The sequence below is a fragment of the Pleurodeles waltl genome, chromosome 7, assembly GCF_031143425.1.
Source record: "Pleurodeles waltl isolate 20211129_DDA chromosome 7, aPleWal1.hap1.20221129, whole genome shotgun sequence".
Classification (NCBI taxonomy): domain Eukaryota; kingdom Metazoa; phylum Chordata; class Amphibia; order Caudata; family Salamandridae; genus Pleurodeles; species Pleurodeles waltl.
The window spans coordinates 276232184-276255210 of record NC_090446.1 but is presented as its reverse complement, the minus strand read 5'-3'; the positions used below and the strand labels follow the sequence as shown (position 1 = coordinate 276255210).

Sequence of the window (23027 nt, the reverse complement as noted above, 5' to 3'; positions counted from 1 at the left end):
CATTACACTGTGATACAGATTTTCCATCCTCAATCTTGGGTCATTGCTAGAGTGGATCTGAGGCTCTTGGGCCTCGTGGCCAATCCACTATGGTAGGTGGCCTGCGTGGACTCTGCAGTGAAAACTAAAGTCACAGATAGCCTGGCATCAGAGAACCTGCCTGACTCCCACCAGGTATCAGAGGAAACTGCAAAAGACCAGCAGCGGTGGTTCAACTAAAGTAGATCTGGCGGCAGACCCCTCCCCCACCCATATTTGACTGTAGTGACCAATGGGATACTCCTGGGTTGATGAGATCATCTGTAAGGAGTGGAGATCATAGGACTCCACCAGGCAGAGAACTGTCTCCACATCAACCTGCTGGAGTGGCACGCCATTCACCTAGTGCTAAAAGCCTTCCTACCATCTAACCGTGGTTGGTTCAGGTTCTCCACACACATCACTGACATGTGGTACTGCAACAAGCAGGGTAGAGTGGGGTTGTGGGTCCTGTGCCAGGAGACGCTTCACCTCTGGAGCTCTAGGGCATTTCGCTGGTCATGAACTACCTAAAGAATCCTTGAATGCCATGGTAGACAAACTCAGCTGCCAGTTCCTGGCAGATCATGAATAGCTCTGACTCCAAGGGGGACACAGGGCATTTTTCACAATGGGAAGAATCTGGCTAAATTGTTTTCACCACCACCAAGAATGAACTGTGTCAAAACATATACTTGCTAAGGTTTCCAAAAAAGCGCTCTCCCTGGAACACATTCTGGGTAGAGAGTGAGCACAAAATCCTGTACACCTTTCTGACACTGCTTCTCCTGCCCATCATTCTGAAAAAGATTAGAAACGACCAGGCCCACATCATCCTAGTGGCTCTAGGTTGGACAAGGAGAGTGTGGGACCTGGAGCTTCTGGGTATGAGTAACTATCCTCTGATCTGCCCATCGCTTCAGGGGGAACTTCTTTTGCAGCAGTGAGGGAAACTCCTGCACCTGAAGATTTACAATCTCCATCTTCATGTGTGAAGATTGAGCAATGGCAGTTGACTGCAGTTGACCTTCCTCCTGAGGTTGTGGATGCGGGCGTTCTACAGAGTCTGTTTCTGCCAGGCACTCTTTGTTGCCTGCGTGGCACCTGCATTATTGGCCCCTTATGTGCTAAACTATTGGATGGTTTGTTATTTGGTTTGTCCCTGGCCTTACAAGCACTTGCTGTGGGCATCATTAAAGTTTATTTGTTGGCCTTTTGGCCTTTTTACATTTACAGAGCCAACCATCCCTGTTCAAATCATCTGTTAGGCAGTTTCTAAAAGTTTTAACTCCTAAATTCCCCCCAAACCCCTTGTGATGCCTCAGTGGGCTCTTTATTTGTTTCTCACTGCGCATGCCATTTGAACCCATGCACATCTGTCCTCTGTTTCCTGACTCAGAAGGTTGTTTTCCTAGTTGCGCTGACATCATCTGATTGCTTGAGCGAACACCAACTTCACTTGGTCCAGCCATCGTACACCATATTTTTTCCAGATATTTTTTATATTTTGGTGCTTTTTTTTTTTAGCAAATGCTGAAGGTACATTACGATAGATTTCACAGCAATTGTATACAGCCTGTTGCCCACATTCACTCTTGAACAAGAGTACAAAATAGCATGTAGATGTACGAAGATTAGTTAAGGATCTTTTAGGATGTCGCATTATCTGTTGTGCTCATGCTAAAACCCTTTTCCCAGATCAAGTAGTACTGAGGCCCAAAGCAGCCTATTTGCCCAAACTGGTGACTGCTTTTTACTTTGGACAATCCATCACTCTTCCAACGTCCTTTGCTGTGTTGCCATTTTTTTGTGTTCTCATTCTAAAACACAATGCTTGATGTGCAAGAGGATTCTTAGCTCAGAGATCTTATGGATCCAGGGAATGGGTATAGAGAAAGAATGAAGGATTTAAGAGATCTGCCTGTATAGATTCTGTGAAAGTGCTCCATTATATGATTGCAATTAGGAGTTGTCTAGTAAGACTTGGCAAGAATTGTTATTGTTTATCGCTGATATTATAGGATGTCGGCTCAGAATGTGACTATTCAAGACCTGCAAAATGGATTATGTTGGGAAGTAATTCACTGACCAGCATTGTGTGACATATCTCTGGTCTACTTCTATAAATGATGTGCCTAACCATTTGTTGATGAGGAATCAGGCAGTGAACTGGTGTATATTATTTGTTTACATTTATTATATGATATTGTGTCCAAGCTAAACGTCAGAAAGAGTCGTTACTGTCCCCATTTTAATTATAGGTAGGAGATAGGGCACTGTGGATGCAAGCAATTCCAATGTCCTCTGGCAGAGCAACCCTCTGTAATTGGGAGTATTATGTTTACAGTAGGGTGCCAAGCGTGTCCTGGGTTTATGTACCGAAGGTCTCATTACCTTCACGGCAAAGTAACTTAGTGATAGGTTGAATCCTTATTGTTTACGTGAGCTTGATCTTCAGTCTGTGCAGTTCTGAAGAATTGTAGAAAAATTGTTTATTGTGATGGTAATACCAAGTAAGATGGACATTTCATAGATCCATGACCTAGCTTCATAATGGTGAGAGAATATAATTCATAGAATAATTATTGGATACCAGTAGAGAGGACTCTTTTCCTTTTGTGGTATTTTTAGTCTTCACTACAATATCTGTTTAGCTGCCAGGTAAGGTGGTGAAGATAGGGTTTATTAAATGGTTGCTAATGTAAGAGTAAAGGAAATTGACATACTGGTTAGCTTTTTCGGCGCTTGAGGACTGATACTTACTCCAACAGCTCTTATTAAAACTTTTCTTGCTGAGGATCAGATTCATTCCAACCTCTCTGGAATCTTATTTCATTTCTCAGGGTGAAACTGTCAACAATTAATTGGCATCGTTCCGCCCTCTGGTGGTTGGCCGTAGAATTGTGCATTAAGTTAATTGAAAAAGTATGAAAAATGCGTGCTAGGCGTCAGCATACATTGGAAGGTACCCCGCATTACCAGTCACTTTGCAATCTATAAATTGGCTGGTATTCCGCATCACCAGACACTCTTACGCTCATAACGACAAATGAGGAGGGGACATACTCAAACTGCGTGAGACGATGATCTCTGCGAACATCAAGCGTGGGCTGCATGAAAGGCGCGGCAAAGCCGAATACTCGGAAGTATGTGCTCTGTGAGCTTTAAAACGTTCTCGGAGCAGTCACACTGGGTATTGTGAGCTTCAGAGAAGAGCGCTCCTGGCTGTAAAAGCCGTGGTTGCGTCATGCCTGGATAATGTTGGGTGTATTAGAGTGGTAAAAGCCCTTGGCCCCAGAATTCGTAAAGAAAACGAAAACAATCGCAATGAAACGGGCTGCCCTGAAGGTTTAAGTACTAACTGTATTGAAAACTATACCAATAAGAGGCTTGAAAAACGAGAACGAGTTGATGCTTCCCGTTGTCAGTATAAATGTCCCGGTCCCTGTGGCAGGAATGGGTATTTACATTGAATAATAGTCTAAATCGTGGAGACGTATTTTGGACAGCGGGTGAATCGTGCTGTCCTACAAAACGAGGCTGCGACTGAAAAGGTAACTGACACTGCAGAACAAACATTCTCACAGCGAACTGCTGGTACACTGTGTGGAAACGATTAGCTTAAAGGCCGTACAAGTGAAAGGCATGGTACAAACGCGCAGAGTCGAGGGAGTCCCGCAAGTGACTCGGCCCTTCGGAAACGGAGAAGGGGGGACCCTTCACTTCGGTAGACCATTTTGAGGGCAGTATCAGTTCTTCACGTGGAGGTCGGATGGAGGGACTGAAGGATAGTGAAAGCTTTGCGGTAAAGCGTAACGCACATCCTGTGATCACGAAAACGCCATGCAAAGAATATGTTGTCCTTTGCCCCAGACCAGATAATAATAATTTGTAAGCGGAGTGAGCGAAGCAAGTAAACTAGTAACACTTATACCATGCCTGAACCGAAAGCATTTCTGAACAGTAGAACACCTAGTAGAGCAATCACCTCACTCGGGTGCCTAGTGGGGCGAATCCGGTGTACAGCAAATCAATTTTGATCTATGCTGGCGTGATGCTGCCTATTTTGTTAAAGCTATTTTTAAATGACCCGCCTGGCTCACCTAGGCAAAACAGCCGCTATCCGTACTTCTCTGTGCAGTGATGGTATTCGTAAGAGCAGAAAGCAGCCTTGAGTTCTGTGGCAGTACCCGCAGTGTCTTGTATAAAGTAGCCATTGTTCCTGACTTCTGAATGTCAGTCTCTGTAAGCAGTTTGGTGTATTTGTGAAAATGTTACTTTCTTTTCATGCTTTTTAGACGCACGAATCTAGAGAAATTCTGCACTTTCACTACACCACCTGGCCTGATTTTGGAGTACCAGAGTCGCCTGCATCATTCCTCAACTTCCTGTTCAAAGTGAGAGAGTCAGGTTCTCTGAACCCAGAGCACGGACCTATTGTGGTGCATTGCAGTGCTGGGATTGGCCGATCAGGAACGTTTTGTTTGGCGGATACCTGTCTTCTGCTTGTAAGTACCATTTTCTAAGGAGTGACTAAAATATGGTATTGAACGTTGTCTTGTTTCAAATGGCATTGTAGGAGGGAACATGCATTTCAATTATTAATTTTTCTTAATGTAAATTCAGTTCTCCAGTGTGACATCTTCCATGTTTATAGCCATTAAATAATTTCCACCCGCCAAGGCTGTCAATAGAGGCATCTCAACTTTCATTCTTAAAACTGACTTATTTAACAAAAAATGTACTTTTTCCTCTTCTTAAATGATAATTTCAGGTCACCACACTATCATTTGAAACCAGCATTGGCAGAGCTACTAGGTTTGGGGTTATTGTGGTAATGCATTCAGTCTTAGTACGCTGAAGGTACCAGAGAGAGTTAACATCGAGGCCTATAGTAGTATAGTCGTCCCTTATGGAGTTAAATGCAAGTTTTCGAGTGGAGGATATAGTCCAACAGGCAGCATTTGGTGATAGTTGAGTAATCCTTGGTTGAACCTTGACATGATTGGCAAAGTCTCAAGCCTGTGGCTGAAGTATGTTCATCTAAAGAAATCCCGTGGTTTGAGCGAGCACATCCAAAGCCTACTCTCTGTATTGTAAGCAGTAGGTGTGCAGACAAAATGCAGACCTAAAAAGGTGTCCGTGCCTTTGTTTTGTTTCTATAGTCTGTTCTGCATAAAAGCCTATTTCAGCTCATGAAGTTGAGTAGCAAAGCAGCCATATATTTCAGTTATTTTATCTGCAGTTTTTGATCAGAGCCTTGGAATTCTAACTTAAGTAACATTTGTTTTTAAACACTCTCTTCTGATGGATACTTCTGCAGATCGCTCACTGTTTGAATATCCGAGGTATTAGTCTTGATCTGTCAACTTTTCAACTGCTCTCTTTGCTAGTAGGGGGTGCCGTGTCCCTTTTGGCACCAGTAACTATGCCGTGGGGTTTTCATTGGAGTCATAAAGCACCTCTCATAGCGCTTTGACATCCGTGCCCTTTTTTTTTTTTTTTTAACTGCATCAACGCTGATCCAGAGCTTGCTCTTAAATGTTTTCACTTCTTTATGTAATGATTTGTTAGCCATTTTTAAATCTTTTCTTTTTGGATTCCGTGCAAGAAAGTCACACTCGGAAAGTCAGGTTTTTAATCCTGCAGGAACCGATGACAAATGTCCCTCACATCTCCGCATTTTGTCTGTCTTTGGTGCCTGGAGTCAGACCCAAATGCAAGACACGCAGGAGCATGCACCCCAAGGCTATCAAAGAAATGGAGGCCAATCTTTTTAGGGACTGTGGCCAGGATGGCTGCTGTGCAAGGAGGAGGCTTCACCCAAGGACTGAGTCGCTGTCATCAAAGTCCTCCCAAAGCAAACAAGAAGAAAGATGTGACAACTGTGAGCAGTGCTTATCTTTGAATGGTAAGCCACTGAGGAGGATTCGACGCCCATAACTCCATCTGGACCAGTGCCGGTTCCCTGACCTTCAACATCTGCGACTCCATCGCCCAGGCCTCAAACCTGTCATCCCTACATACTGTTTCCTGCTCCCAGAAACAAACCATGCACTTTTTGAACACCATATTTGATGGTTTTCACAGGCCCCTGGAATCCTTTGGGCTTGCCATTCAGAATGTTGCCAGCAGGGTTTACTAAGGCTCACTTTGCTTCTTTGTGCCCTTGCATTCTAGCTCAATGGCTTCAACTCTGGCTACAGTGCTGGCAAAACGTAAGTTCCAGCACCTTGGCTGACTCAGTCAGTTCCACCCCCTGTCCATAGATCGAGAAGGGAAGCACAAAAGTTTATGAAGGAACATAACTTCTTTTTCGGCGGATATTCTGTTCCCCTGGAGGACAGTCTGTCACCACTGATCCTGACCTTTTTTTTTTTTTATCCTTTGAGACAGTAGTCGGTTAGACACCTCTGCAGCTGGAGTAGAAGTTAGCTTCTACCAATGCCCTCTCGCCTCAGTGGTCATATTGTACCATGCAATGATTTTGTAAGACTGCAGAAGCTTTAGATGTTCCACTACTTTCTGTGGCAGTCAAGCTGAACATCTTTACTCAGGTATTGAACCCAACATCACAAGCTTCAAAACCTTTGCGTTCCTTAATTGAGGCCCTAATTAAGCTAATTCTAGCAACTTGGGATGAACTGACAACAGCCCTTGCTGTTGGCCGCATAACAACCATAAGATCTAGAGACTTTAGGTGACCAAGCTTTTTTGTCAACCCATATGCCACCAGTAAGTCTGGTTTATGCAGGCTTCCTGTTTGTCCAAACTCTTTGTGTTTCTAACCACCACATTAGACAAATAATCTAAAAAAGATTGAACAAATCACAAATCCTTTTCAGCCATCTGAATGGCCATAAAACGGTTAAACCCTGCTTGACTGGTGACCCAATACATTCATGCACTTTGGGGCATGGCACAACTGGTAATTCCAAATTTCCCATACAGCCTACAGGCATACTTTACTGAGCCAGGGAGGGATGCATAAGCTGCAGTTGGACAGTTCGTTTAACGGTCCCGAACACAGGAGACTCTTTGGGGACGTATATGGCACCCAAACTTCATGTCTAGCTGAGGAATTCAGGAGTTTACGATTGATGTTTAGTCTACAATAATGAATCTTCCTTTTGATGGCTCCAGACTTATTGGGGACAGAGCAGACTCTGCACTTGAGAGGTTCAAGGACAGAAAGCCCACTGCTAGATCCCTAGGATTCTAGGCCCAGCAGTGGGGCTATAGGCAGTTCTGCAAGTTTTAGGGACTTATTAGAGCCTTCTTCTTTCAAGGCAGACAACAAGGCCAACAAAGACACCTCCAGCAACAGAACCTGTTATTTATATTTATATAGCATTGTGGCCATGACAAAGGTAGAGGCTAATCCTTCCCTCTTCCTTCCTCCTTCTGTTTTTTCCTCTCCATGGCAGGAATGCTGCCCTGCTTCCCTCTTGCTAGAACACATGGCTCATGTTGCAGGACTTGAATCCTTCTATCCAGAAGTTTGAATGGCCAATACTTCAGACCAGTGGGTTTTACAGATGGTGTGCTGTACACTTCCAACAAGCCCTTCCGACCATTGTCTCGTTTTTCCCTTCAACAGACCACCTACTTATCCTTCAGCAGTAAGTAGAGGTCTTATTTCCTGAAAGGACAATTGAGATGGTGCCAGAGCAGGAACTGGCCCAGTGGTCCTATACGCAGTACATCCTGGTCCCCAAAACGGACATAATGTCTTCAGCCAGTCCTAGACCTCAGAATCTCGAACTGCTTTCTGCACAAACAAAAGTCTGAGCCAGGTACATCATTTTCAACTTTGTTAGTACTGTAAACAGAAGATTGGCTTTTCACATACCGATTCTGCATCGCACAGGTACTACCGTCACAGCATTACCCATATATGGTTCTTCTTTTCAGTTTGCCTTCACGAAGGCGATAGCAGTGGTCACCACCAATCTTAAACGTTGGGCAGTCTAGTGTCTCCATATTTGGATGACTGACTCCATAAAGTGAAGTCTGTAGAGATTGTGTCCCTCCACCTGCAGCCAACAGCATCTTTGCTGTTCAAACTGGGCTTTTACATCAACAGGCACAAGTTTCATCCTGAGCCTCTCAGTGCTTCCTATTCATAGGGGAAGCACTATACACTACATCGAATCAAGCATTTCTCCCTCCTCAGAAAATGAGATATTCAGTCTGTGATTCAGATGTTTCTGAATGGAGCGTGCATTCCAATCCTGATTGTCTCAACCTACACAATATGATAGGTTTCTGCATCCTTTTGGCATCTCACACATGCCGGCCTGTGCAGTCCCTCCTCTGGTGTCTCTGCAGGCAGTGGTAACAACATGGCAGAGATCAGTCACATTCTCTATTGATCTCAGGGAACCTGCATAAATTATTTGTGGTCATGTGTAGGGGAAAACCTAGTTCGATGGCTGTCCTTCCAAACTCCTCCAGCAGTGGCCACAGTGGTAACAGTCGCTTCTGCGCTAGAGTGTGCAGAGCATCTGTAGGACCTGGAGACTAGGGGCAGTTACTGTATAGAGGAACAGATATTGCACATGAGTCTCTTAGTTTAGAGAGCGATATGGCTAGTGCTCAAGGCATTGCTTCCGTCACTTCAAGTCCAGTCTGTTCAGATCTTGACTGGCAACATGGCCACTGTGAGGTACGTCATGAAGCAGGGAGGAATGGGTCACACTTTCTGTTTCGTGAAGCAATGCAACTCTGGTAATAGGTGTAGGGACATCAGATCTGGTTGGTTGTCAGTCACCTGGCCAGTGTTCCGACTGTCAGAGCAGCAGCTTCAGTCGGCAGCATCTTAGAATCGCAAATGGCGTCTTCATCCATAGGTGATCCTTTATATCTTTGCCCTTTGGGGCACACCTCAGGAGGACCCATTTGCATCTTGCAGTAATGCCTTTTTCCCTCTGTCCTGTGCCCCCCGGTATCCATTGATGGGAGCATTTGTGGTTGAGTTTTTGTCGAAGTGGAGCTTTCCACTTCACTAATGCACTTCCATCCATACCCTTCATTCCTCAGCTGTTGAGGAAGATTCGGCTAGACTGAACCCAAGTCATGTGAATAGACCTTGATTGATTGAAAAGGCTGTGGTATGCGGACATGATGCACTGTTCCCTATGTCCCTCCCTCAGCCTCCCTACACCTTAACATCCAGAGGCCTCACCTGCATGCCTGGAAATTGAGTGGGGACACCAGAATGCTTTATCTCTGCCTCCTAAAGTGGTGGATGTTATCTTAAGTGCCTGTCGACATTCCAGCAAAACTGTTTATGATTCAAATTTTTGACATGCAGTGGGCCAGATTATTTGGTATGATGTGCATATGTTAAAGCTAATAGGCATTTAAGGGCACGGATTGTTACTGCAACCTGTAAAGCCTGCATATATGTATCTGATTATAGGAAACCTCACAGATTATGTGTAAAGGCAAAGATTTTGATGCTGATTATGCACTGTGAAAAACCTCATGTTTGGAAGAATGGCACTAATAATTCTTGCTTGAATCTCTTCAGAACGCCCAACAGCCCTAGTTGTCTGCCATCATCTTATTTGCGTTCAGAAACATTCAACAAAAAGCATAACTATCTATCTGTGTGTGTGTCTCTCTCTCTATCTCTCTCTCTCTCTCTCTCTCTCTATATATATATATATATATATATATATATATATATACACACACATACACACAACCTGGCACGAACTTGCGCTACTTTACTTACCGACAGGACACTCTTTCAGTGTGCAGAGACTGAGTGCTGCGGTGGGCGCCACTGCGGTCAGCGCACTGTTTTTGTGCTGTGGCAGATACCGTGCGACGGTGTCCGGGTGCCGTTTGACTGTCCTAATCTGAGGGGAGCGTCGGATGTGCTCCTCCATTACTTCAGCGGCATCGTTACTCACGGGTCCTGGCGCTACGCCGCAGACCGTTGGAGCGGCTGCATTTGGGGGTGACTGTGGCTAAGGATTGGCCACTCTGCAGGAGCGGAGCGTTCACCACTATGGAAGTGGTGAGTGGTGGCAAGGGTGTACAAGCCAAAACCACTGGAGGTAAAGAGCTTCTCCCGCAGTTCGGCTTGTGCGTGCAGGCACACGTGCCTCTCGCACGCACACGTTTATGTGCAATAGCGGATGGTTGCTAGGAGCGCCGGGAACGCTAGTCGTCATGTCCTCATTTTGGAGGGAAACACTAGACCGCTTGTTTTAAAGAACAGCGGTTAATAATAATATTTTTTTTGTGTATTTTTTTATTTTTTTTACACTTCCTCAGTGTTTAAAAAAAAAAAGGGAGAAGAAGAAAGAAGTTCTGGACAAGTAAGTTTAAGAATTAAATTTATATCTTTTATTTTATCAGAAGGAGTGTAGACAGTCATGGCTGCTTTGGGGAATATCAACGGTCACTGTGCAGGGGTTTGCAAAGAATCTAGCAGAGAACATAAATATTCTAGTGTTGGGGTGATAAGAGATAAAGTTACTGATCAGAGTGAGGACAGAGTTCTTGTAGTAAATTGTGATTCCAAAGCTAACGAAGTCTCTCGGCTTACGGGTAGAATGTCTAGACCTTCAGCTACCTTTACCTTTGTGTGGGAAGGATGTAGAACTTATGGTCGATTCTGGATCCATGTATACAATTATTCCAGAACAGATGTTCAAGAAGCATTGGATGAGTGTGGAACTCTTACCTAAGGATATCAATCCGGGCAGGTACCAGGGAGAGTCCATAGACATTTTAGGGTATATGGAGGGTGACATTCAATACCAGGAGTGTCAGGGGCAAGGTTTATGTTTCGGGCGGGTGGACCAGCAGTTCTAGGGTGGATGCATCAATTTGACCTGAACATTATGATACATCCTAGGGCCCCCAATCAAGTGTTGGTTGTGGAGGTCCCATCTTTGGATGATGTATTGGCGGGTGCGAGAAAGGTGTTCAATAAGAAGTTGAGATGTCTCAGAGGTTATGTTCATAAAGTGCGAGTGAAGCTGAATGCAGTCCTTCCCTACATTATTGAGGCGAGTGCCTTTGTCTGTTCGGGAATGGTCTAAAGTGGCTATTGGGGGAAATGTTGGCAGAAGAAATTATAGAGCCGTTAGAGGCTTTGGAGTGGATTTCACCTGTGGTGATTACCCAGAAGGTGCTCTGTAAATCAGAATATAGTAGTGGATATGTTCCCTCTCCCCAACATTAATGAATTGTTAACTCTGGTGAAGGACCAGAAGTTTTTTTCCAAACTTGATTTGAGGAGTGCGTACCATCAGATTAGGTTGCATGAGGACTCCAAACCACTCACGGCTTTTGTTACTACAGAAGGGATTTTCCAGTTTAAACGCTTGCCATTTGGGTTGGCCTCTGCTGCCAGCATTTTTCAAAGGGCCATGGCAAGAGTTTTAGAGAATGTAGATGATGTAATCTTCTTCCAAGATGACATCTTGGTCATGGGAAAGACAGTGGCAGATCACAATGTTACTCTGAGGATGGTGTTGAAGAAGCTTACGCTTAATCAGGAGAAATGTATTTTTCGTACTGAGCAAGTGGATTATTCAGGCTATACAGTTTCTGAAGGATCTCTTAGGCCGAAATGCTCCTTGGTAGATGCTATAAGCAAAGCTCCTGTTCCGAAGGACAGGGATCAATTGAGATCATTTTTGGGGCTGGTGGAGTACTACCCTAAATTTGTGGAAAGATTTGCCTAGAAGACAGAGAATTTCAAAAAGTTGTTGTGTAAAGGTAGTAGGTTTCTGTGGGAGGAGGAACAACAGTTATGTTTTGAAGACATCAAAAAGGAGATATGTTGAGCTGGGATTTTGACTGTATTTGATAAGGAACTGAGATCTGTACTTACAGTGGACGCAGGTACATCCGGCCTGGGTGTAGTTCTATCACAGTACCATGAAGGGGAGGAGAAAGCTGTGGCATTTGCCTTTCGCACTTTGACTTCTGCTGAAAGAAATGATTCTGTCATTGAGTGTGAGGCTTTAGCTGCAGCATGGGGTGTTGAGTATTTTCGGGTATATTTGTGGGGGTCACCTTTTACCATATGCACGGATCACAAACCCCTGGTGAAATTCTTATCTGCAGGAGGAGCAGGGAAAGGATCGGCCAGGTTGGCCAGGTTAGCGGCTAGGCTTCAGGAGTACAATTACACTGTCAAATTTTTGCAGGGGTGGAACAGTGTTCAAGCGGATTGTCTAACAAGACTATCATTAGACTGGGAAGAAGTTGATGGTGCTGAAGTAAGAGATGCTGACAAGGAGGGTGCTGTTGCCACTGTTCATGACGTACTGAGCAGTGGGACTGGTTCCTTTTTGTTGATGCAATGGAGGGACGAGATGGATGGAGATGCAATTGTGAAAGATGTGGTTAAATTGATACGACATGGGAAAGTAAGGAAGAGCACTCTTTCATTACCAGTTAGGTCTTATTTGAAGATGCTTGATGAGCTGTCGGTTGGTTGTGATGATGTGGTTATGAAGGGTGATTGTTTCATACCCCTGGTAGGGTTGAGAGTTCAAATCTTTCAGTCGGCACATGAGGGTCATCTGGGGCAGGGGTTGACTAACAGGAGAGTAAGGGAACAGTTTTGGTGGCCGGGGATGAATAATCAGATCAGAGAGTGGGTAAGAAATTGTGAATTGTGTAAAGCAAGTGAGAAAAGATTGGTGCTTGAGAAGTGAGTGGAGGGACCCGGGAAAGCCGTGACACTCAGTTTGTCTGGATTTTGTCGGACCATTGAATGAGTTGCACTTATATATGAGATTTGCCATGGTGGTGGTGGATGTGCACTCCAAGTGGTTGGTGGTAGAGTTTTTGAAGAAAATCCCTACGAGAAGCACAACTGCAGTATTGGAGGACATTTTCAAAAAAGAGGGGGCTCCGATTGTGCTTTTTACGGATAATGGGACACAACTCACATCACACGAGATGGTAGGATTTTTGCAGGGGTGGGGAGTTAAACATTCTTGCACCTCATTGTATAATCCCAGGGGAAATGGGATGGCTGAGAGAGCTGTTCGGCTTCTTAAAGGTACCATTCAATTGGCCTTAGCCAGTTGTTATGATGTCAGGAACATTGTTTCTGATATGGTGTGGGCATTCTGTACCACACCACATAGTGTCACTAACAAAATTCCGTTCATATCTATGCGTGGACGATTTCCAGGTATTAAACTAGTGCCAGCTTGGCTGAAGGGTGTTTTGAATACTCATGAGGGAGTACACAGACATGAAGGTGTTGCATCTTCTAATGAAGGTGGTGTTCAGTCCAAAATGAGAGTGGAAGTCGGGGACTGGTTCAAGGTGAAATCCGTAAGGGTTCAAGGAGGTTTGGGCAAGTTCAAGGACCCTTTTTAAGGTTCAGGAGGTTGGAACATATTTTGTGATTTTGGAGAATGGGGAAAGGTGGAACTTACGGAATGTGGCGTTGTACCAGAAGGGTGGCATGACAGAGGAGAATGTTGATGATTGTTGCTCAGGTTTGATGTTTGAGTGATGATGAAGTAGTGAGTGGGATGTCCAGTGAGGCTTGACACAATGATTTTTAGGACCAGAGTGGTGTTGATTAAGAAGCCACCTTTTTATTGAAAGACTATGTTAGATAAATCATTTAAGGCTCTTTTGAGAGCTGGTTGTTTAATAATGAACTTGTTATTGTTTATTTCATTTCTATTATTGTTGATTGTTTTGTTTTCTTTTGTTTCCATAATTGCTTTGTAAATGAACAGGGAAGGATGTGTTATGATGTGAATGTTATTTAGAATGAAGAGTGTTTACCATTCCAGAGGTGACAGTTGGTGAGCAACCTCTGCGACGGTTGGACGCCAGGTTGTGTTTCTCCGATTAAACTTCAAGTTTGGAATATTGATTGTCTTCTGAGTCGTTATCACAACAGTACTCAGTCAGTCTACTTCAGTCATTGGTTTTCTTGCCCTTTGAGTGACAACAAAAATCTGTTTAAATGTGCACATGTGCTTAAAATGTGTCTGTTTTAGTGCCAACTAGGTAGTCCAGTCCTTTAGTTTTCTATTTTCTCCTTTTACATGCATCCTTTTTTTTTTCCTCTTTCAGTTTTCGCTTTTTAGAACAAATTACAGCTCCTGAGATAGTGCTAACTGGCTCATTTGCTTCCTGCTCATTTCATATGCACGGCACTGTGTCCCGCATTGCCAGTGCCTTTAATTAAAGTAGGCAACCATCATGAAATGTTATTGGCAATACTGCATCAGTGATTTAATGTTACAAGACATTGGTTCTAAACATTGGGGCCATTCTGGAAATTGTAAACAATGATACTCCATGTACAAAACCATCATTGGTAAAAGCAATCATAGGCAAAAACTAAAGGTTTGGTTTTAATAGGACAAGACATGCAAATGTAGGCATGAAGAAATTATGTTCCTGATAAAGACTTCTAACCGCAGCTTCCTCCCCTTATGATTTTCTCTGTTACCAGACTGGATCCGGAGAATCTAGAAGGTGGTGTCTTGTGTCTCAGCATTGGGCCTATCCCACCCTGCATGTGACAACATGCCCCCACTATATGTGCTCACTGATATCAGTTCCTTTCTCTCCATACCTCGTGATGTGGACCTGTAGCTCAATTAAATCCTATCAATCTTACAGTATTTCCTTCCCTTAGATTTTTCCAGTGGGCACAGGACAGGTCTCCTTTTAAAATAACAGGTTTTGAACCCTGATTTTCTAAAAGTGGTGAAGATCAGGAGCTATGTTTCCTTTTAATGGCTTGAGAACTCTCTTAACCTATGAGTGGGCAAAACCCCTGGTCCATCATAGAACTATGTTAGAGTGATAAGATTCAGTACACAGTTTGAGGCACTGTGGAAGTTCTATAATGGAGAATCTCCAGTCGCTTGTGCTACTAATTATGAAATTTATTAGAAATCACATATTCCATTGAGTGAAGTCTTGATGAAACAATGTTGCAAGTGAAGCAGCCAACACATTTCCACCCTTTAGGTGCCATGCCAGACTGGGGCTTTTTCAATGCACAAACTTAGTGTATATTAGATCCGACATTCAAAGTATTTTAAGTAAAATGGAATAAAGGATTTCTAATAAATTTCATCACTACTTTTATGAACGACTGGAAACTCTCCATAGTAGAACTTTCCACTTTGTTTGAAACTGTCTACCTAAACTAATACACTCTAATACATATTTTGAACCCTACAGTGACTATAACCAGCAAATATTGGTGACAGACACCTATGATGTCTGTCTCTGATGCCTCGTTTTTAGACACAAACCAGCATTGGGAGAATGGCGCACAAAGATGAACAAGAAAGCCATCCGCGACCACACAGCCAACCTCTCCACTCATAGGAAGTCTAAGACGTCCTGGTCGAATACATGGATATACTCTCTTTCCTGGGGCTGCTCTTGCAACTGTTCATCTTCAAAGTGCAGGAGTTCAGGTAAGTCGAATAAATCCAAGAAGCATAAGAAGTTGAGGAAGTGGCCCTCTTCATCCCCCCCCCCATGCGTTGGTCAGAGTCGCATGACATCCCAAGTACCTCCAGGCTGCAAAGTCATACCCACACCCTTGATTCCACAAATTATCCCAACACACCTGACTTTCTTTTGCTATCAGCGACACCTCACAAGCTCTAAGAATTTATATTGGCCTTAGAAAGTATACTTCCAACTCAGCTCCTTTTGGATCTAAGGAACAGAGGTGGCCACCAGTCAAGTTACTGCCCGTGGACCCATTCTTGACTCAGCAATGCCACTTGACATTTTTTTTAGGCCAGCCCCGTCTCCAACTCCATGGCCCCAGCCCTGGCACAACATCTGATGCCTCAACACCAAGTCTCTAAACCTTCACCAATGCCGGAACGAGAGTCTGTATTTCTATCAGGGCTCCAAAACTCAGGTTCTACCACACCCAAGATCACATACAATGCACCTGTACTCCTACTCAGACCCCGAAATCTCATAACCTTATACTGAGAATGATAATGTTAATGGTAATCCTTATGATGAAGAGAACCTGATGTTTGGATCTGCAGAATGCCAGTGGGCTGGACACATCTCCAGACATTGGTCTTTCCATCTTTAATCATGGCAACATGAGCCTGCTTCCTTGCAACAGTGATTTTTTTGGGGAGGTTGGGGGGGGGGGGGGGGGGAGTTTTAGATCATACCCTACTGCAACAGAGGTGAAAACAAATGTGTTGACTGAGGTGCTGAATCCAGGCCAAAGAACTTAAATTCTCTGTTTCCTTTCAATGAGGCACTTATGGGTAGGCTGACAGGCACCTGGTGAAACTGGGATATTGTCCTAAGAGTAAACCGGCAAGTGACAAGGCAGCAAAGATCTGCTCCTACAGTGCTAGATTTTCCTCTTCAACATCCCACTCTGGAGAGCATAGGGGTACAGTCATTTATGAGTCTCCTTAATCCTAGCGCACTTCCTACAACTCCTCCAAACAAGGAGTCTAAACATGTGGAGACATTCCCCAAGTGTACGTTTTCCTCCACCAGCCTTACCTTCAGGTCCGTCAGTACTAATTGGCTCTTTGGGAGATACTCAAATGCATTATGGGACAGAGTGGTGGATATCTTGCCAGGTGTCCTGGATAACATATGCCTAGCCCCTAACACCTCATCTGGCCAAGATGATGCAAAGTACTCAATTTGCTTAGGCCTGGACAAGGCCGACTATCTGAATAGAACGCTTTGGACCAGCGTGGTACTTTAACGCCACACCTGAAATTGCTGGATGGGCTTGCCTCTCTTCAAGTCATCCAACAATCCCTAAAGGACATGCCCTTTGACTGCTCTAGGATGTTTGGAGTGAAGAGGGACTCAGCCTTGGGAACATTTAAAGTGAGCAAAGCTGCTGTTCGTTCTCTTGGTCTAGCTCCTTACGGTTGGTAGTACCCTCAACAAACTCTTCCCTTTTGAAGCTTTGGCAGGAAATTCCAACAGAGGCAACAACTTTATGTGCCTCAGCAGCAATAAGTTTTCCAGTCCTTTCAAGGTAGAGGTCTCGGGCAAAGTCCTAACCAAGATCCTGTCTCCTCCCACCTCAATCCTCCCCTTCCAGCATCTGCCATAAAATCCCTGTCACTCTTGGCAACACATAATCCCTCATTAGGAAGATGCCTCACTGTTTCTCTACCTGAGCGGAGGAGCATCACATCAAAGCAATGGGTGCTCCAGATTGTGGACCATGGATACTCTTTATCCTTCCCGTCACATCCCCTGGCAATGCCACCCACACCAGGTCTTCAAACCAGTACCTCCCTGCGTGGAGATTGAGCATCAGCAGTTGATGGCCGTTGTGAAGGCTTGGTTGCAGGACCCTGCCATGCTACTGTGATAGGAGGGTCCCCTGAATGGGCAGCCGGATCTGAGGAAAAATTTCCATAATTTCTGATATCCCTTCCCAAGTAGTTGGTATCATCTTGGCAGTCAGGTGTCTGTCTACCAAAACTGTATACGCAGGACCTTTGTAGAAGTTCTTTTTCTGGTGCTCCACTCCCCCAAAACATCAAACTGTGGAATTTAAAGTTGTATGATACCTTGTTTTGTTTTGGCTGTAAGTCTGCAAGGTCTTGCTGTGACAACAGTTAAAGGATATATTTCTGCCTTTTAATGTTTGCTAAATCAGCCGTCAGTTTCAAATCGCCTGTTCCCGCCAACGCGGTTTGTGATGCCACCGTGGGACCTTAATGTGGTTCTCACTTACCTGAGGTGAACCTTCTTTGAACCGATGCACAGCTGTCGTCTCTGCCTGTGAACTATCACAACAGTGTGCCTCATCGCCATACATCAACGAGGTGAGTGGACGGACTCAAGGCCCTGTCCATCCAGCAGCCATACACATGGTTGTTTCTGCACAAATTAGTCCTTTTCAGGGGTGTGGAATTTAATAAGAAATCTACTTTTCCATAGGAGAGGCTTCATAAATCAACTTGTGCTGTAAAAACAAAATCTACGGGTCCCTTTGGTGCTGTGTAGTGCAGCAACAAATTATGGCAGCAACCTCATTAAATAAGAGTTGTGATCTTAGCCTCTTGGATTATGCCAGGGCTAATGCTATAATAGGGCTTGAATACTTACAATTCCTTAGTTTTGAACCTTTCTGCAGATCTACCTAGGATGCTGGAGGTAGCAGTAAGCAAATGTTACAAGGTTAGAGTAGCCTTTTGAGCCTGTGAAACCTGGTAACTTGTATGTTTTAGGGGTTTTCCACTGTTCTTCTCTCACTTTTCCAATAGGGAGAAAGGTTGGAAATGTATTCCTGATCAGAGCAGAACTAAACGTCTTACAGGGTTGGAAAGAAAAGTGGTTAGAGGGAAAGTGAACTTGTAAACGCATATTTTCGCATGAGCAAATCTACACATGCATATTTACTTGTGCTAAAATACAGTTCACAAATATTTTATAGGGGTACGATTTCCTGGTCTGCTTTGGTAAATTCATGAAATACTGATATCTCCACTAATGCAGTGACATATACCATGAGAGCACTTTGGTGACATTCTTTAATAATTGGGGCCCCTAATTAGGTTTGGCATTAATCAACAGCTTCTGGTTTTATTAAAATGTCATCCTCTCTTGCTCTCTCGCGCTCTCTCTTGCTCTCTCTCTTGCTTTCTCTCTCTCTTGCTATTTTCCAAGGAGCATAGCATGTCAGCACACAAAGTAGGTGTGTTCAGTGGCAGGAACTACTGTGGCAATGTGTGCTTCAGCTTTGTGCCAAGGTTTGTGACAATGGTGAGGGTTGCAACAGCTCCCTCAGCAGTAAAGGTTTACAAAAGCCATGTCAAAATACGACATGCATTAAAATACCCACAGGGCCACTGGATTTATGTGGCAGGAGAGAGTCGAATTATGCATCAGGGTTGAGTAAATAATGCAGCAAGAAAAGGCAAATTATGCTGCTTAAAATAGCATATTCTATAGTAGAATAACTTTATTTCATCATTTTTAAACTTGCTAACACTCTATGGGCATTTGTTGCACCCGCAGCAAATGCGAGAGATGATGGTTTATGTGCAAAGGCGACAAATCTATAATTATGCAAAACTCACCACACAATTGCATACTTCCAGTGGCCCTGGCCATAAGACCGACCACCAGTGTTGTATATATTGGATTTGCAAATGCTTGTTTATGTTCACGTTTCCCATAATCTTGTTGAAACTGGTTACACTGAGTTTCCATTAGGCATATTTTTTTAAATGACTGCCATGCATCAACACATTATACTAAATGATGCCGCAAAGAAATGAAACATAACATTTCACAGTAATTTTGCAAAACATTTTTTTCGATGGCATAAGTGTGGCTATAAATACATGTGCTTTGCAGAAGTCCGCCATTTAGTGTTGGGCTTTGAGTGTTGCAAGTTGTTTTTAGTTTGAAGAATCTTTTCGAGTCACGAGATCAAGTGACTCCTCCTCTCGGTGATAATATGCATGGGCATTGAGTCTTTTGTTAGATTGTTTTCTCTCCTCTGTCGGATTCGGGCATGTATTCCTCTCGCTCCTGTATTCCTCGACGTGGTCTATTTCGAACTCTTCTTTTCTTTCTTTCAGCGACATTATTGTATTTTAATCGCGTTTTCACCATCTAACGCACTCAACCCGAATTTTGAGCGTCTTGGTCGGTTAGCCGCTCTTTGGGGCGCCCGCCGTGGGCCTACTCATTAACGAGGTGTCGAGAAATGCAGGGCTTATGGAACGTACCCCATTTAGATTTTGCCCTCTGTGCCATTTGAAATTCCCTCACACCGACCGTCACCTGGTGTGTAACCTCAGCTTCTCCCTGGACCACGAGGAAGACACCTGCAACGCCTGTTGGTCTTTTCATTTCAAAAAGACCACCGAGACCGAAGAGCGTATTGACTGGAGATGTCGGCGAAGGCACTGGTCGACACCCATGATATCTTCAGGGAAGAGCATGCGCAAGAGGAGTTCGCACTTGAAGAGGCTTTCTCTGTAGAAGATTCGGAGTTGGATGTTTAATTGGACATCGAAAGCCAGCCTCTCAACTAGGGGCGGCCTGGGAGTACATCACCCCCAGGCCCCCACGCAAAGTCTCTAAAAAAAGCCATGCAAACAGGTCGTCGGTCCACCACTGCCTTTCTGCCATGGTCACATCTTAAAATTACATTCAGATGCCCCACCTTCGGGCTCGGCACCGAAAATAGCCAGGACTAAAAAGTCTTCAACATCTGGCTTGACACCATCTCATTCAGCCTCGGGATCGAGTCAAACCTTTGACCCGAGCATTTCGGCTCCGAGCAAGAGGCCATCTACATCCACGTCGGAGCCGACAGTTTCTGGCCGACTGCAAGACGTCTGCTCCAAAGCTTTGGATCTGAAAATTCTGCATTCCCAAGAGTTGAGCTTTTCTTCAGAAGCGTTAACAGTGGAGCCTATTCTTTGAAATAATGAATGCTCGTCAACACCAGCTCAATATTCAAAAGGGAACAGGATGAATTATTGCCTCTCCTCCTGTCCCAACTAAGAGGAAGCTGACCTTTCAAGAGATTTTGGACACTGCTCCTACACCTAAAAAGGTCTCCAGAGACCAGGATAAGGCTCCAATTCAACCTCAGCCTTCTTCACCACACTCTCCTGTCTTTCATCTTACTCCTCCACTACCTCCACAATCTCCACCTATTATTGAGCCACAATTTTCACCACAGAGCTCACCATCCCCTCAGGGAGATGATTTGGGGGATATTCACAGAACTTGGTCCCATGGGATTCATATGATCCATATCCCATACTTCCAAAAGACCCAGATTTATATCCTGCATGCCCTTCACCGCCCGAAGACACAACATCATATCAATAGGTCTTAGCACGGGCAGCTGCATATCATAATGTAGAAATGCATTCTGACCCAGTTGAGGAAGATTTTCTTTTTTACACACTGACTACCACCCATAAAGAAAGTCCGTTTTTTCCCATGCTACCTGGCATGCTCAGACATGCCACAGACATTTTTAATGAGGCGGTTAGATCTAGGGTCATTACTCCAAGAGTTGACAAATTATAAGGTGGCCCCGATAGACCCTGTATATATTTGGTCCCAAATTTCCCAGGACTCCATTGTTCACAGCACGCTATGATAGGGCTCACTGGAATGAAATAGAAGACCTCCTCCAGTATCTCCCAGAGGAGCATAGCAAAAAGGGACAAGAAATAGTTTCTGAGGGCCAAACTATTTCAAATAATGTCATTAGGTGTGCCACTAATGCAGCGGATACTGCTGCACGTGGTATTCATACCAGCATCATCATTCAAAAGCACGCTTATCTCAGATGTTCAGGTTTTAACCCTGAAATCTCAAAGGCAGTTCTAAACATGTCTTTTGACAAAGAACATTTGTTTCATCAGGAGGTGGATACCACTATTGGAAAACTTAAAAAGAATTCAGAAATAGCAAAGGCTATGGAGGACCTACTCACTACACAACAAAGCAGTATTTTTCGTTGCTAACAATTCAGGGGATGTTTCAAATGCTCATCTCATGAACCCTCCACCTCACAAGCTAAACAAGGCACCCATTTCTACCATAGAGGTTCCTTTAGAGGTTCATATAGAGGTGTGAGCAACAAAGGCTGAGGTAAGGTGTCTACCTCCAGAGGATCCACCTCTAATACACACCAGTGACTACCCACACCTTGCACAAACTCACACTCCTCCAGTAGGGGGAAGATTAATGCTATTTATCCAACAATGGACCGATATCACCACAGACCGGTGGGTTCTATCAATTATCCAACATAGTTACTGCCTAGAACTCATGGCTACCCCTTCAAATATGCCCCTCGCGTTCACAGACTTTCACAAGCCCATCTTCCTCTTCTAAAAGAAGAGGTTCAATCTCTTCTTCTCAAAGGGGCTATAGAACCAGTTCCCCTCTCACAACAAGGACTAGGGGTATATTCTCTATACTTCCTTACACCAAAGAAGGATGTGTCACTAAGGCCAATTCTAGATCTCAGACCACTCAATCTTTACATTCTGTCAGAGTATTTCCATATAGTCACTCCCCAAAATGTCATTCCCTTATTAAAACAAGGCGCCTTCATGACAGCTTTAAAAGATGCATTCTTTCACATTCCCATTCATCCAGCTCACTGCATATATCTAAGATTTGTTGTTGCAGGGAAACCTTATCAATTTAAAGTCTTACCATTCGTAGCCACTCTCAGGATCTTCACAAAATGTCTTGCAGTAGTTGCAGCATTTCTCAGAAGGCAACACATACATGTATTCCCTTAAATGGACGATTGTCTCATCAAACCACTACCATCCAGCAGTGTCGGAGTTATACTCAACTCACAGTAGACCATATCCACCCTCTAGGGTTCCCAATCAACTTTCTCAAATCCCACCTTCAACCTTTACAGATACAACCCTATTTGGGAGCAGTCCTCAATACTCAGGCTGCCTTAGCTTATCCAAACGCTGCACAAATTCAGGCTTTTCAGACTTTCCTTTCACAGCTACAACAAAACCAATCTTACACAGTAAGAACAGTGATGCAGTTATTAGAGATGATGGCGTCATGTATTGCCCTCGTTCCTCATGCCAGAGAACATGCGCTCCTTACTGCAGTGTCTATCTCGTAAGTGGTCTCAGTCACAGGGTCATCTTCAGGATCTAGTGTTGTTGGACCGCCAGACTCTCTGATCTCTGCAATGGTGGAATCCCACCAACCTTTCCAAGGGGCGGGCCTTTTATGACCCTGTACCTCAGTTCACTCTGACAACGGATGCATCACAGACAGGTTGGGTAGCACATCTCAACAACCTCACAAAACAGGGGTTATGGGATTCAGTTCAACAGACTTCTCACATCAACTATTTGGAGTTACAGGCAGTCTTTCTAGCTCTCAAAGCTTTTCTACCTCAACTCTCCCACAAAGTGGTTCTAGTCTGCACAGGCAACATGACAGCCATGCACTGTCTGCAGAAAAGGGGGGGGGGGGGAATTGGTCAGACT

General features: G+C 44.2%; 1 protein-coding gene across 1 annotated transcript in view; it reads left to right on the top strand.

Moving 5' to 3' along the window:
* PTPN1 (protein tyrosine phosphatase non-receptor type 1) overlaps nt 1–23027 on the top strand; it is a 368861-nt gene that overhangs the window by 250910 nt on the left and 94924 nt on the right. Inside the window, exon 6 of the mRNA XM_069243648.1 lies at nt 4317–4526. Within this exon, the coding sequence (XP_069099749.1) occupies nt 4317–4526 (210 nt within the window). The remainder of the gene's footprint in view (nt 1–4316; nt 4527–23027) is intronic.